The sequence below is a fragment of the Lampetra fluviatilis genome, unplaced genomic scaffold (assembly GCF_964198595.1).
Source record: "Lampetra fluviatilis unplaced genomic scaffold, kcLamFluv1.1 SCAFFOLD_1096, whole genome shotgun sequence".
NCBI classification, from domain to species: domain Eukaryota; kingdom Metazoa; phylum Chordata; class Hyperoartia; order Petromyzontiformes; family Petromyzontidae; genus Lampetra; species Lampetra fluviatilis.
Window position 1 is genome coordinate 1 of NW_027620592.1, and position 11781 is coordinate 11781.

The window sequence follows — 11781 nt, forward strand, 5'->3', positions numbered from 1 at the left end:
GTGGTGAGTGGGGTGAGTGAGGGATGAGTGGGGTGAGTGGGGTGAGTGAGGGGTGAGTGAGGGGTGGGGGTGGTGAGTGGGGTGAGTGAGGGGTGAGTGGGGTGAGTGGTGGTGGTGAGTGTGGGGGTGGTGAGTGTGGGGGTGGTGAGGGTGGTGAGTGGTGAGGGTGGTGAGTGGGGTGAGTGGGGTGAGTGGTGAGGGTGGTGAGTGGGGTGAGTGGTGAGGGTGGTGAGTGGTGAGGGTGGTGAGTGGGGTGAGTGGTGAGGGTGGTGAGTGGGGTGAGTGAGGGGTGAGTGAGGGGTGAGTGAGGGGTGGGGTGGTGAGTGGGGTGAGTGGTGAGTGTGGGGGTGGTGAGTGGGGTGAGTGAGGTGAGTGGGGTGAGTGAGGGGTGAGTGGGGTGAGTGGTGAGGGTGGTGAGTGGGGTGAGTGAGGGGTGAGTGGGGTGAGTGGTGAGTGTGGGGGTGGTGAGTGGGGTGAGTGAGGGTGAGTGGGGTGAGTGGGGTGGTGAGTGGGGTGAGTGGTGAGGGTGGTGAGTGGGGTGAGTGAGGGGTGAGTGAGGTGAGTGGTGAGTGTGGGGGTGGTGAGTGGGGTGAGTAAGGGGTGAGTGGGGTGAGTGGTGAGGGTGGTGAGTGGGGTGAGTGAGGGGTGAGTGGGGTGAGTGGTGAGGGTGGTGAGTGAGGTGAGTGAGGGGTGAGTGGGGTGGTGAGTGGGGTGAGTGGTGAGGGTGGTGAGTGGGGTGAGTGAGGGGTGAGTGGGGTGGTGAGTGGGGTGAGTGAGGGGTGAGTGGGGTGGTGAGTGGGGTGAGTGGTGAGGGTGGTGAGTGGGGTGAGTGAGGGGTGAGTGTGGTGAGTGGTGAGGGTGGTGAGTGGGGTGAGTGAGGGGTGAGTGTGGTGAGTGGTGAGGGTGGTGAGAGGGGTGAGTGAGGTGAGTGGTGAGTGTGGGGGTGGTGAGTGGGGTGAGTGAGGGGTGAGTGGGGTGAGTGGTGAGGGTGGTGAGTGGGGTGAGTGAGGGGTGAGTGGGGTGAGTGGTGAGGGTTGGTGAGTGGGGTGAGTGAGGGGTGAGTGGGGTGAGTGGTGAGGGTGGTGAGTGGGGTGGTGAGTGGGGTGAGTGAGGGGTGAGTGAGGGGTGGGGGTGGTGAGTGGGGTGAGTGAGGGATGAGTGGGGTGAGTGGGGTGAGTGAGGGGTGAGTGAGGGGTGGGGGTGGTGAGTGGGGTGAGTGAGGGATGAGTGGGGTGAGTGGGGTGAGTGAGGGGTGAGTGAGGGGTGGGGGTGGTGAGTGGGGTGAGTGAGGGATGAGTGGGGTGAGTGGGGTGAGTGAGGGGTGAGTGAGGGGTGGGGGTGGTGAGTGGGGTGAGTGAGGGATGAGTGGGGTGAGTGGGGTGAGTGAGGGGTGAGTGAGGGGTGGGGGTGGTGAGTGGGGTGAGTGAGGGGTGAGTGGGGTGAGTGGTGTGGTGTGTGGTGAGTGTGGGGGTGGTGAGTGTGGGGGTGGTGAGGGTGGTGAGTGGTGAGGGTGGTGAGTGGGGTGAGTGAGGGGTGAGTGGGGTGGTGAGTGGGGTGAGTGAGGGGTGAGTGGGGTGGTGAGTGGGGTGAGTGGTGAGGGTGGTGAGTGGGGTGAGTGAGGGGTGAGTGTGGTGAGTGGTGAGGGTGGTGAGTGGGGTGAGTGAGGGGTGAGTGTGTTGAGTGGTGAGGGTGGTGAGAGGGGTGAGTGAGGTGAGTGGTGAGTGTGGGGGTGGTGAGTGGGGTGAGTGAGGGGTGAGTGGGGTGAGTGGTGAGGGTGGTGAGTGGGGTGAGTGAGGGGTGAGTGGGGTGAGTGGTGAGGGTGGTGAGTGGGGTGAGTGAGGGGTGAGTGGGGTGAGTGGTGAGGGTGGTGAGTGGGGTGGTGAGTGGGGTGAGTGAGGGGGTGAGTGAGGGTGGGGGTGGTGAGTGGGGTGAGTGAGGGATGAGTGGGGTGAGTGGGGTGAGTGAGGGGTGAGTGAGGGGTGGGGGTGGTGAGTGGGGTGAGTGAGGGATGAGTGGGGTGAGTGGGGTGAGTGAGGGGTGAGTGAGGGGTGGGGGTGGTGAGTGGGGTGAGTGAGGGATGAGTGGGGTGAGTGGGGTGAGTGAGGGGTGAGTGAGGGGTGGGGGTGGTGAGTGGGGTGAGTGAGGGATGAGTGGGGTGAGTGGGGTGAGTGAGGGGTGAGTGAGGGGTGGGGGTGGTGAGTGGGGTGAGTGAGGGGTGAGTGGGGTGAGTGGTGTGGTGTGTGGTGAGTGTGGGGGTGGTGAGTGTGGGGGTGGTGAGGGTGGTGAGTGGTGAGGGTGGTGAGTGGGGTGTGAGTGGGGTGAGTGGTGAGGGTGGTGAGTGGGGTGAGTGGTGAGGGTGGTGAGTGGTGAGGGTGGTGAGTGGGGTGAGTGGTGAGGGTGGTGAGTGGGGTGAGTGAGGGGTGAGTGAGGGGTGGGGGTGGTGAGTGGGGTGAGTGGTGAGTGTGGGGTGGTGAGTGGGGTGAGTGAGGTGAGTGGGGTGAGTGAGGGGTGAGTGGGGTGAGTGGTGAGGGTGGTGAGTGGGGTGAGTGAGGGGTGAGTGGGGTGAGTGGTGAGTGTGGGGGTGGTGAGTGGGGTGAGTGAGGTGAGTGGGGTGAGTGGGGTGGTGAGTGGGGTGAGTGGTGAGGGTGGTGAGTGGGGTGAGTGAGGTGAGTGGTGAGTGTGGGGGTGGTGAGTGGGGTGAGTGAGGGGTGAGTGGGGTGAGTGGTGAGGGTGGTGAGTGGGGTGAGTGAGGGGTGAGTGGGGTGAGTGGTGAGGGTGGTGAGTGGGGTGAGTGAGGGGTGAGTGGGGTGGTGAGTGGGGTGAGTGGTGAGGGTGGTGAGTGGGGTGAGTGAGGGGTGAGTGGGGTGGTGAGTGGGGTGAGTGAGGGGTGAGTGGGGTGGTGAGTGGGTGAGTGGTGAGGGTGGTGAGTGGGGTGAGTGGGTGAGTGAGGTGAGGTGAGTGGTGAGGGTGGTGAGTGGGGTGAGTGAGGGTGAGTGTGGTGAGTGGTGAGGGTGGTGAGTGGGGTGAGTGAGGTGAGTGGTGAGTGTGGGGGTGGTGAGTGGGGTGAGTGAGGGGTGAGTGGGGTGAGTGGTGAGGGTGGTGAGTGGGGTGAGTGAGGGGTGAGTGGGGTGAGTGGTGAGGGTGGTGAGTGGGGTGAGTGAGGGGTGAGTGGGGTGGTGAGTGGGGTGAGTGGTGAGGGTGGTGAGTGGGGTGAGTGAGGGGTGAGTGGGGGTGGTGAGTGGGGTGAGTGAGGGGTGAGTGGGGTGGTGAGTGGGGTGAGTGGTGAGGGTGGTGAGTGGGGTGAGTGAGGGGTGAGTGTGGTGAGTGGTGAGGGTGGTGAGTGGGGTGAGTGAGGGGTGAGTGTGGTGAGTGGTGAGGGTGGTGAGTGGGGTGAGTGAGGGGTGAGTGAGGTGAGTGGTGAGTGTGGGGGTGGTGAGTGGGGTGAGTGAGGGGTGAGTGGGGTGAGTGGTGAGGGTGGTGAGTGGGGTGAGTGAGGGGTGAGTGGGGTGAGTGGTGAGGGTGGTGAGTGGGGTGAGTGAGGGGTGAGTGGGGTGGTGAGTGGGGTGAGTGGTGAGGGTGGTGAGTGGGGTGAGTGAGGGGTGAGTGGGGTGGTGAGTGGGGTGAGTGAGGGGTGAGTGGGGTGGTGAGTGGGGTGAGTGGTGAGGGTGGTGAGTGGGGTGAGTGAGGGGTGAGTGTGGTGAGTGGTGAGGGTGGTGAGTGGGGTGAGTGAGGGGTGAGTGTGGTGAGTGGTGAGGGTGGTGAGTGGGGTGAGTGAGGGGTGAGTGAGGTGAGTGGTGAGTGTGGGGGTGGTGAGTGGGGTGAGTGAGGGGTGAGTGGGGTGAGTGGTGAGGGTGGTGAGTGGGGTGAGTGAGGGGTGAGTGGGGTGAGTGGTGAGGGTGGTGAGTGGGGTGAGTGAGGGGTGAGTGGGGTGGTGAGTGGGGTGAGTGGTGAGGGTGGTGAGTGGGGTGAGTGAGGGGTGAGTGGGGTGGTGAGTGGGGTGAGTGAGGGGTGAGTGGGGTGGTGAGTGGGGTGAGTGGGTGTGAGTGGGGTGAGTGAGGGGTGAGTGAGGGGTGAGTGAGGGGTTAGTGGGGTGAGTGGGGTGAGTGGGGTGAGTGGGGTGAGTGAGGGGTGAGTGAGGGGTGGGGTGGTGAGTGGGGTGAGGGTGGTGAGTGGGGTGAGTGGTGAGGGTGGTGAGTGGGGTGAGTGGGGTGAGTGAGGGGTGAGTGTGGTGAGTGGTGAGGGTGGTGAGTGGGGTGAGTGAGGGGTGAGTGAGGTGAGTGGTGAGTGTGGGGGTGGTGAGTGGGGTGAGTGAGGGGTGAGTGGGGTGAGTGGTGAGGGTGGTGAGTGGGGTGAGTGAGGGGTGAGTGGGGTGAGTGGTGAGGGTGGTGAGTGGGGTGAGTGAGGGGTGAGTGGGGTGGTGAGTGGGGTGAGTGGTGAGGGTGGTGAGTGGGGTGAGTGAGGGGTGAGTGGGGTGGTGAGTGGGGTGAGTGGTGAGGGTGGTGAGGGGTGAGTGAGGTGAGTGGTGAGTGTGGGGGTGGTGAGTGGGGTGAGTGGGGTGAGTGAGGGGTGAGTGGGGTGAGTGAGGGGTGAGTGGGGTGAGTGAGGGGTGAGTGGGGTGAGTGAGGGGTGAGGGTGGTGAGTGGGGTGAGTGGGGTGAGTGTGGTGAGTGGTGAGGGTGGTGAGTGGGGTGAGTGAGGGGTGAGTGGGGTGAGTGAGGGGTGAGTGGGGTGAGTGAGGGGTGAGTGGGGTGAGTGAGGGGTGAGGGTGGTGAGTGGGGTGAGTGGGGTGAGTGTGGTGAGTGGTGAGGGTGGTGAGTGGGGTGAGTGGTGAGTGTGTGGTGAGTATGTGGGTGGTGAGGGTGGGGGTGGTGAGTGGTGAGGGTGAGAGTGGGGTGAGTGTGGTGAGTGGGGGTGGTGAGGGTGGTGAGTGGTGAGTGTGTGGTGAGTATGTGGGGTGAGTGGTGAGTGGGGTGAGTGGGGTGAGTGGTGTGGTGTGTGGTGAGTGTGGGGGTGGTGAGGGTGGGGGTGGTGAGGGTGGTGAGTGTGTGGTGAGTGGTGTGGGGTGGTGAGTGGGGTGAGTGGTGAGGGTGGTGAGTGGGGTGAGTGGGGTGAGTGAGGGGTGAGTGGGGTGAGTGGGGTGAGTGAGGGGTGAGTGGGGTGAGTGAGGGGTGAGTGGGGTGAGTGAGGGGGTGAGTGAGGGGTGAGTGAGGGGTGAGTGAGGGGTGAGTGGGGTGAGTGAGGGGTGAGTGGGGTGAGTGAGGGGTGAGTGGGGTGAGTGAGGGGAGTGGTGTGGTGAGTGGTGAGTATGTGGGTGGTGAGGGTGGTGAGTGGGGTGAGTGAGGGGTGAGTGTGGTGAGTGGTGAGGGTGGTGAGTGGGGTGAGTGGTGTGGTGTGTGGTGAGTGTGGGGGTGGTGAGGGTGGTGAGTGGTGAGTGTGTGGGGTGAGTGTGGTGAGTGGGGGTGGTGAGGGTGGTGAGTGGTGAGTGTGTGGTGAGTATGTGGGGTGAGTGGTGAGTGGTGAGTGGGGTGAGTGGGGTGAGTGGTGTGGTGTGTGGTGAGTGTGGGGGTGGTGAGGGTGGGGGTGGTGAGGGTGGTGAGTGTGTGGTGAGTGTGTGGGGGTGGTGAGTGGGGTGAGTGGTGAGTGGGGTGAGTGGGTTGAGTGGGGTGAGTGAGGGGTGAGTGAGGGGTGAGTGAGGGGTGAGTGAGGGGTGAGTGAGGGGTGAGTGAGGGGTGAGTGGGGTGAGTGAGGGGTGAGTGGGGTGAGTGAGGGGTGAGTGAGGGGTGAGTGGGTGAGTGAGGGGTGAGTGGGGTGAGTGAGGGGAGTGGTGTGGTGAGTGGTGAGTATGTGGGTGGTGAGTGGGGTGAGTGAGGGGTGAGTGTGGTGAGTGGTGAGGGTGGTGAGTGGGGTGAGTGGTGTGGTGTGTGGTGAGTGTGGGGGTGGTGAGGGGTGGTGAGTGGTGAGTGTGTGGGGTGAGTGTGGTGAGTGGGGGTGGTGAGGGTGGTGAGTGGTGAGTGGTGTGGTGAGTATGTGGGGTGAGTGGTGAGTGGTGAGTGGGGTGAGTGGTGTGGTGTGTGGTGAGTGTGGGGGTGGTGAGGGTGGGGGTGGTGAGGGTGGTGAGTGTGTGGTGAGTGTGTGGGGGTGGTGAGTGGGGTGAGTGGTGAGGGTGGTGAGTGGGGTGAGTGGGGTGAGTGAGGGGTGAGTGGGGGTGAGTGAGGGGTGAGTGGGTGGGGTGGTGGGGTGAGGGGTGAGTGAGGGGTGAGTGGGGTGAGTGAGGGGTGAGTGAGGGGTGAGTGAGGGGTGAGTGGGGTGAGTGAGGGGAGTGGTGTGGTGAGTGGTGAGTATGTGGGTGGTGAGGGTGGTGAGTGGGGTGAGTGGGGGTGGTGTGGTGAGTGGTGAGGGTGGTGAGTGGGGTGAGTGGTGAGTGTGTGGTGAGTATGTGGGGTGAGTGTGGTGGTGGTGGGGGTGGTGAGTGGGGTGGTGGGGTGAGTGGTGTGGTGTGTGGTGGTGTGGGGGTGGTGGGGGTGGTGGGGTGGTGAGTGGGGTGGTGGGGGGTGAGTGGGGTGGTGAGGGGTGGTGGGGTGGAGTGGTGTGGTGTGTGGTGAGTGTGGGGGTGGTGGGGGTGGGGGTGAGTGAGGGGTGAGTGGGGGTGGTGGTGAGTGTGTGGTGAGTGTGGGGGTGGTGAGTGTGGGGGTGGTGAGGGTGGTGAGTGGTGAGTGTGTGGTGAGTATGTGGGGTGAGTGTGGTGAGTGGTGAGTGTGGTGAGTGGGGTGAGTGGTGTGGTGTGTGGTGAGTGTGGGGGTGGTGAGGGTGGTGAGTGGTGAGTGTGTGGGGGTGGTGAGTGGTGAGGGTGAGAGTGGGGTGAGTGTGGTGAGTGTGGGGGGTGGTGGTAGTGTGGGGTGAGTGTGGTGAGTGGTGAGTGTGTGGTGAGTATGTGGGGTGAGTGTGGTGAGTGGGGGTGGTGAGGGTGGTGAGTGGTGAGTGTGTGGTGAGTATGTGGGGTGAGTGTGGTGTGGGGTGAGTGGTGAGTGGGGTGAGTGGTGTGGTGTGTGGTGAGTGTGGGGGTGGTGAGGGTGGGGGTGGTGAGTGGTGAGTGTGTGGGGGTGGTGAGTGGTGAGGGTGAGAGTGGGGTGAGTGTGGTGAGTGGTGAGTATGTGGGGTGAGTGTGGTGAGTGGGGGTGGTGAGTGGTGAGTGTGTGGTGAGTATGTGGGGTGAGTGTGGTGTGTGGTGAGTGTGGGGGTGGTGAGGGTGGGGGTGGTGAGGGTGGTGAGTGGTGAGTGTGTGGGGGTGGTGAGTGGTGAGTATGTGGGGTGAGTGTGGTGAGTGGTGAGTGGGGTGAGTGGGGTGAGTGGTGTGGTGAGTGGTGAGAGTGGGGTGAGTGGGGTGAGTGGTGAGTGTGGGGGTGGTGAGTGTGTGGTGAGTGTGTGGTGAGTGTGTGGGGGTGGTGAGTGGGGTGAGTGGGGTGAGTGTGTGGTGAGTGAGTGGGGGTGGTGAGTGTGGTGTGGGGTGGTGAGTGGTGGTGGTGGTGAGTGTGGTGAGTGGTGAGTGAGTGGGTTGGTGGATGAGTGGATTGGTGAGTGAGTGGGTGGGTGGGTGAGTGAGTGGATTGGTGAGTGAGTTAGTGGGTTGGTGAGTGGGTTAGTGAGTGGGTGGGTGAGTGGGTCGGTGGGTGAGTGGGTGGGTGAGTGGGTGGGTCAGTGGATTGGTGAGTGAGTGAGTGGGTGAGTGAGTGGATTGGTGAGTGGATTGGTGAGTGAGTAGGTGGGTGAGTGGGTGAGTGGGTGGGTGGATGAGTGGATTGGTGAGTGGGTGGGTGGGTTTGAGTGGGTGGGTGGGTGAGTGGGTGCGTGGGTTGGTGAGTGGGTGGGTGGATTTCAGTTTTAGTTTCATTTAGTTGGTATAGCCTTGTGAAACATTCGGCTCTTAAAACATCTCAAAGTGACTATGTGACTGAGTGCAAACAGAAAAATCCAGGTAAAAACTGCAAAGTCTTCCAGAAAAAATCACCGAACACCAACGCTGTGTGCAATCATCCCAGTGGGATGCAAGTCAAATAACAACAACAACAACAACCACAAGACAACTTAGATTGAAGCCATCATTCTAACTCCGTACTACAACCAACAAACATGGGCAAACCAAACAACTTTTCGAAATCACCAAAATAAAGCCATAAAAGCAATGAAACAGTGATCATGGGAACTGTGACCGAATTTTCACAATAAACGACGTAAACAACATGTACCACCAAACTCTGCAGCCACAGCTGGCTGCATGAGTCACTCCACAACAGTAGGAGCATCAGTCGGAGTGTCAACATTTTTCAATGCACCTTTACGATCAGCGCACTAAATCAAAACACAGATCATACTTTGCAGCGCTCATCCGGAGCGAAGCATGATGAGTGGGTGAGTGGGTGGATTGGTGAGTGAGTGAGTGGGTGGGCGAGTGGGCGGGTGAGTGGGTCGGTGGGTGAGTGGGTCGGTGGGTGAGTGGGTGGGTGGATGAGTGGATTGGTGAGTGAGTGAGTGGGTGAGGGAGTGGGTGAGTGGGTCGGTGGGTGAGTGGGTGGGTGGATGAGTGGATTGGTGAGTGAGTGAGTGGGTGAGGGAGTGGGTGGGTGAGTGGGTGGGTGAGTGGGTCGGTGGGTTAGTGGGTCGGTGGGTGAGTGGGTCGGTGGGTGAGTGGGTGGGTGGATGAGTGGATTGGTGAGTGAGTGGGTTGGTGAGTGGATGGGTGAGTGGGTGGGTGGGTGAGTGGGTGGGTGGGTGGGTGAGCGGGTGAGCGGGTGGTGAGTGGGTGGGTGAGTGGGTGGGTGAGTGGATGGGTGAGTGGGTGGGTGGGTGAGTGGGTGGGTGGATGAGTGGATTGGTGAGTGAGGGAGTGGGTGGGTGAGTGGGTGGGTGAGTGGGCGGGTGAGTGGGTCGGTGGGTGAGTGGGTCGGTGGGTGAGTGGATTGGTGAGTGAGTGAGTGGGTGAGGGAGTGGGTGGGTGAGTGGGTGGGTGAGTGGGCGGGTGAGTGGGTCGGTGGGTGAGTGGGTCGGTGGGTGAGTGGGTGGGTGGATGAGTGGATTGGTGAGTGAGTGAGTGGGTGAGGGAGTGGGTGGGTGAGTGGGTCGGTGGGTTAGTGGGTCGGTGGGTGAGTGGGTGGGTGGATGAGTGGATTGGTGAGTGAGTGGGTTGGTGAGTGGATGGGTGAGTGGGTGGGTGGGTGAGTGGGTGGGTGGGTGGGTGAGCGGGTGAGCGGGTGGTGAGTGGGTGGGTGAGTGGGTGGGTGAGTGGATGGGTGAGTGGGTGGGTGGGTGAGCGGGTGAGCGGGTGAGTGGGTGAGCAGGCGAGTGGGTGGGTGGATGAGCGGGTGAGCGGGTGAGTGAGTGTGTGATTGGCACATCACTCCATCTCTTCTCTAGCCCGTGCCGCGCCCGTTTAGCCCCCTCTATCCGGCCGAACAAAAGCTGTCTAGGCATGCGGTGGCTGGGCATGCGGGCTACATGACCCAGCCAACGCAGCCTTGCCTGCCGGAGGAGCTCACCGAAGGGACTTTGCCCAGATCTTTCAAGGATTTGTGAGCTCCTCACACAATCCAGCCTGTAGGTTAAACCAAGGATGGATCTCAGCCAGCCTGAACACCTCCTCTGTCAGCCAGGGTCTCTGGGGAGGTCTGTACCGCGACCCCAAAGCAGCCATTGCAGCTGCATGAGTCACAGTCCTGAAACTCGCCCATTTCACCTCGACATCAGGTGGAGTGGGGGACGATGCCAACCCCAGCCGCAAGCGACGGTGAAATTCTCGCTTGCAACTTCCATCAGCTAGCTGAGACCAGGCCACTTTAGGTTGGAATGGGGTCCTGGGTGTACACCCACCACCGGAGTGGAAGAATGGCAGGCGCATCTTACAGGTGACTAGTCGATGTGTCAGAGGGCAGATCAGCTCCACGGCAGGTCCTGGTGTCAGGGACATGGGCTCCCATCCGCTGTTCCATCACTACGTAGTCCAGCAGATGAGAATAGGTTTTCACACAGAGACACACACACACAGACACACACAGACACACACAGACAGACACACACACAGACACACACACAGACACACACACAGACACACACACAGACACACACACAGACACACAGACACACACACAGACACACACAGACACAGACACACACACAGAGACACACACACAGACAGACACACACACACAGACACACACACATACACAGAGACACACAGAGACACACAGACACACACTAACACACACAGACACAGACACACAGACACACACACACAGACACACACTAACACACACAGACACACAGACACACAGACACACAGACACACAGACACACAGACACACACACAGACACACACAGACACACACAGACACACAACAGACGGATTTCCCCTTTGTCTCCTTCTGTTTACAGCCGTCTGACGGATCGCCTGCAGCCCCGTGGCAACGTCGTGCCGACGTCGTAGAAACAACGTCGCCCGACCATGGAGAGTCGCGTTCAGGCAACTACCCCCTCGCCCACCACCACCGCCACCACCGCCACCACCGCCACCACCGCCACCAAGAAGCCCTTTGAGTGCGCGGTGTGCGGCAAATCCTTTGCCCGCTCGCCCCACCTTCGCATCCATCGCCGCACCCACACGGGCGAGCGACCCTTCGCCTGTCCCCAGTGCCCCCGGGCCTTCGCCCAGTCGGGGCAGCTTCTCAACCACCGCCGCACCCACACGGGGGAACGCCCCTTCGGCTGCGGCGTCTGCGGCAAAGCCTTCGCCGAGCTGGGCCACCTCCAGCGGCACGGCAAGATCCACACGGGGGAGCGGCCCTTCGTGTGCACCGTGTGCGGGAAGGAGTTCATCCAGTGCGGGCAGCTGAGGGCGCACGGGCGGACGCACACGGGGGAGCGGCCGTTCTCGTGCGGAGTGTGCGGACGAGGCTTCGCCCAGTCGGGGCAGCTGAGGATCCACGGCAGGACGCACACGGGGGAAGAGCCGTTTGCCTGCGCGCTGTGCGGACGCGGCTTCTCGCAGTCGGGGCACCTGCGGAGGCACCAGAAGACGCACGGAGCGGGGGGGACGGGAGGGGAGACGGGGGGAGGTGGGGCGGGAGGTGCCGAGGGCGTCACGGCGAAGACTGTGAAGACGGCGAAGGCGGTGGGAGGTCGCCGGTCTCGCGCGGCCGCCCGACGGGACAGAGAGGGAGCTGGCGGACGGGACGGCGAGGAGGGAGCTACTGGACGGGATGGAGAGGGAGCTGGCAGACGGGACGGTGAGGAGGGCGCTACTGGACGGGATGGAGAGGGAGCTGGCAGACGGGACGGCGCGGAGGGAGCTACTGGACGGGATGGAGAGGGAGCTGGCAGACGGGACGGCGAGGAGGGAGCTACTGGACGGGAGAGCGTGGGAGCTACTGGACGGGACGGCGATGGAGCTGGCGGACGTAGGGGACGTCTGGACGGCCTTCCGGCGACGGTGGGGAGAGGGGGCCGGAGTTCTCGGTCGGCAGCAGCAGCGCCGTTGATATTGTCCGTCGAGCGAGAGGGAGACGACTTAGCCGCGGGTCCGGGCCGTCGACGGGGCGGCGAGGAGGGAGCTACCAGACGGGGCGGCGAGGAGGGAACTACCAGACGGGGCGGCGAGGAGGGAGCTACCGGACGGGGCGGCGAGGAGGGAGCTACCGGACGGGGCGAGGAGGAGGGAGCTGGCGGACGTTCTGATGGCAGCACGGACAGCCGTCCCGTGGGGGCGGAAGACGGAGGAGGCGGTGATTGTGGCGGT

General features: G+C 62.6%; 1 protein-coding gene across 1 annotated transcript; it reads left to right on the top strand.

The window, feature by feature from the left end:
* Positions 1 to 6134: 6134 nt before the first annotated feature.
* LOC144954108 (uncharacterized) lies at positions 6135 to 11524 on the top strand. Its single transcript, XM_078884683.1, has 3 exons — positions 6135 to 6174; positions 10422 to 11164; positions 11199 to 11524. Exons 2-3 carry the CDS (start codon positions 10492 to 10494, stop codon positions 11522 to 11524), a joined length of 999 nt encoding a protein of 332 aa, XP_078740809.1. The 5' UTR covers positions 6135 to 6174; positions 10422 to 10491.
* The last annotated feature ends 257 nt before the right edge of the window (positions 11525 to 11781 follow it).

Excerpts from the sequence above, each read along its gene's own strand:
- LOC144954108 (XM_078884683.1), top strand. The coding sequence starts at position 10,492 with ATGGAGAGTCGCGTTCAGGCAACTACCCCCTCGCCCACCACCACCGCC. Across the intron at positions 11,165-11,198 it reads GACGGCGAAGGCGGTGGGAG|AGAGGGAGCTGGCGGACGGG; the intron begins GTCGCCGGTCTC and ends CCGACGGGACAG.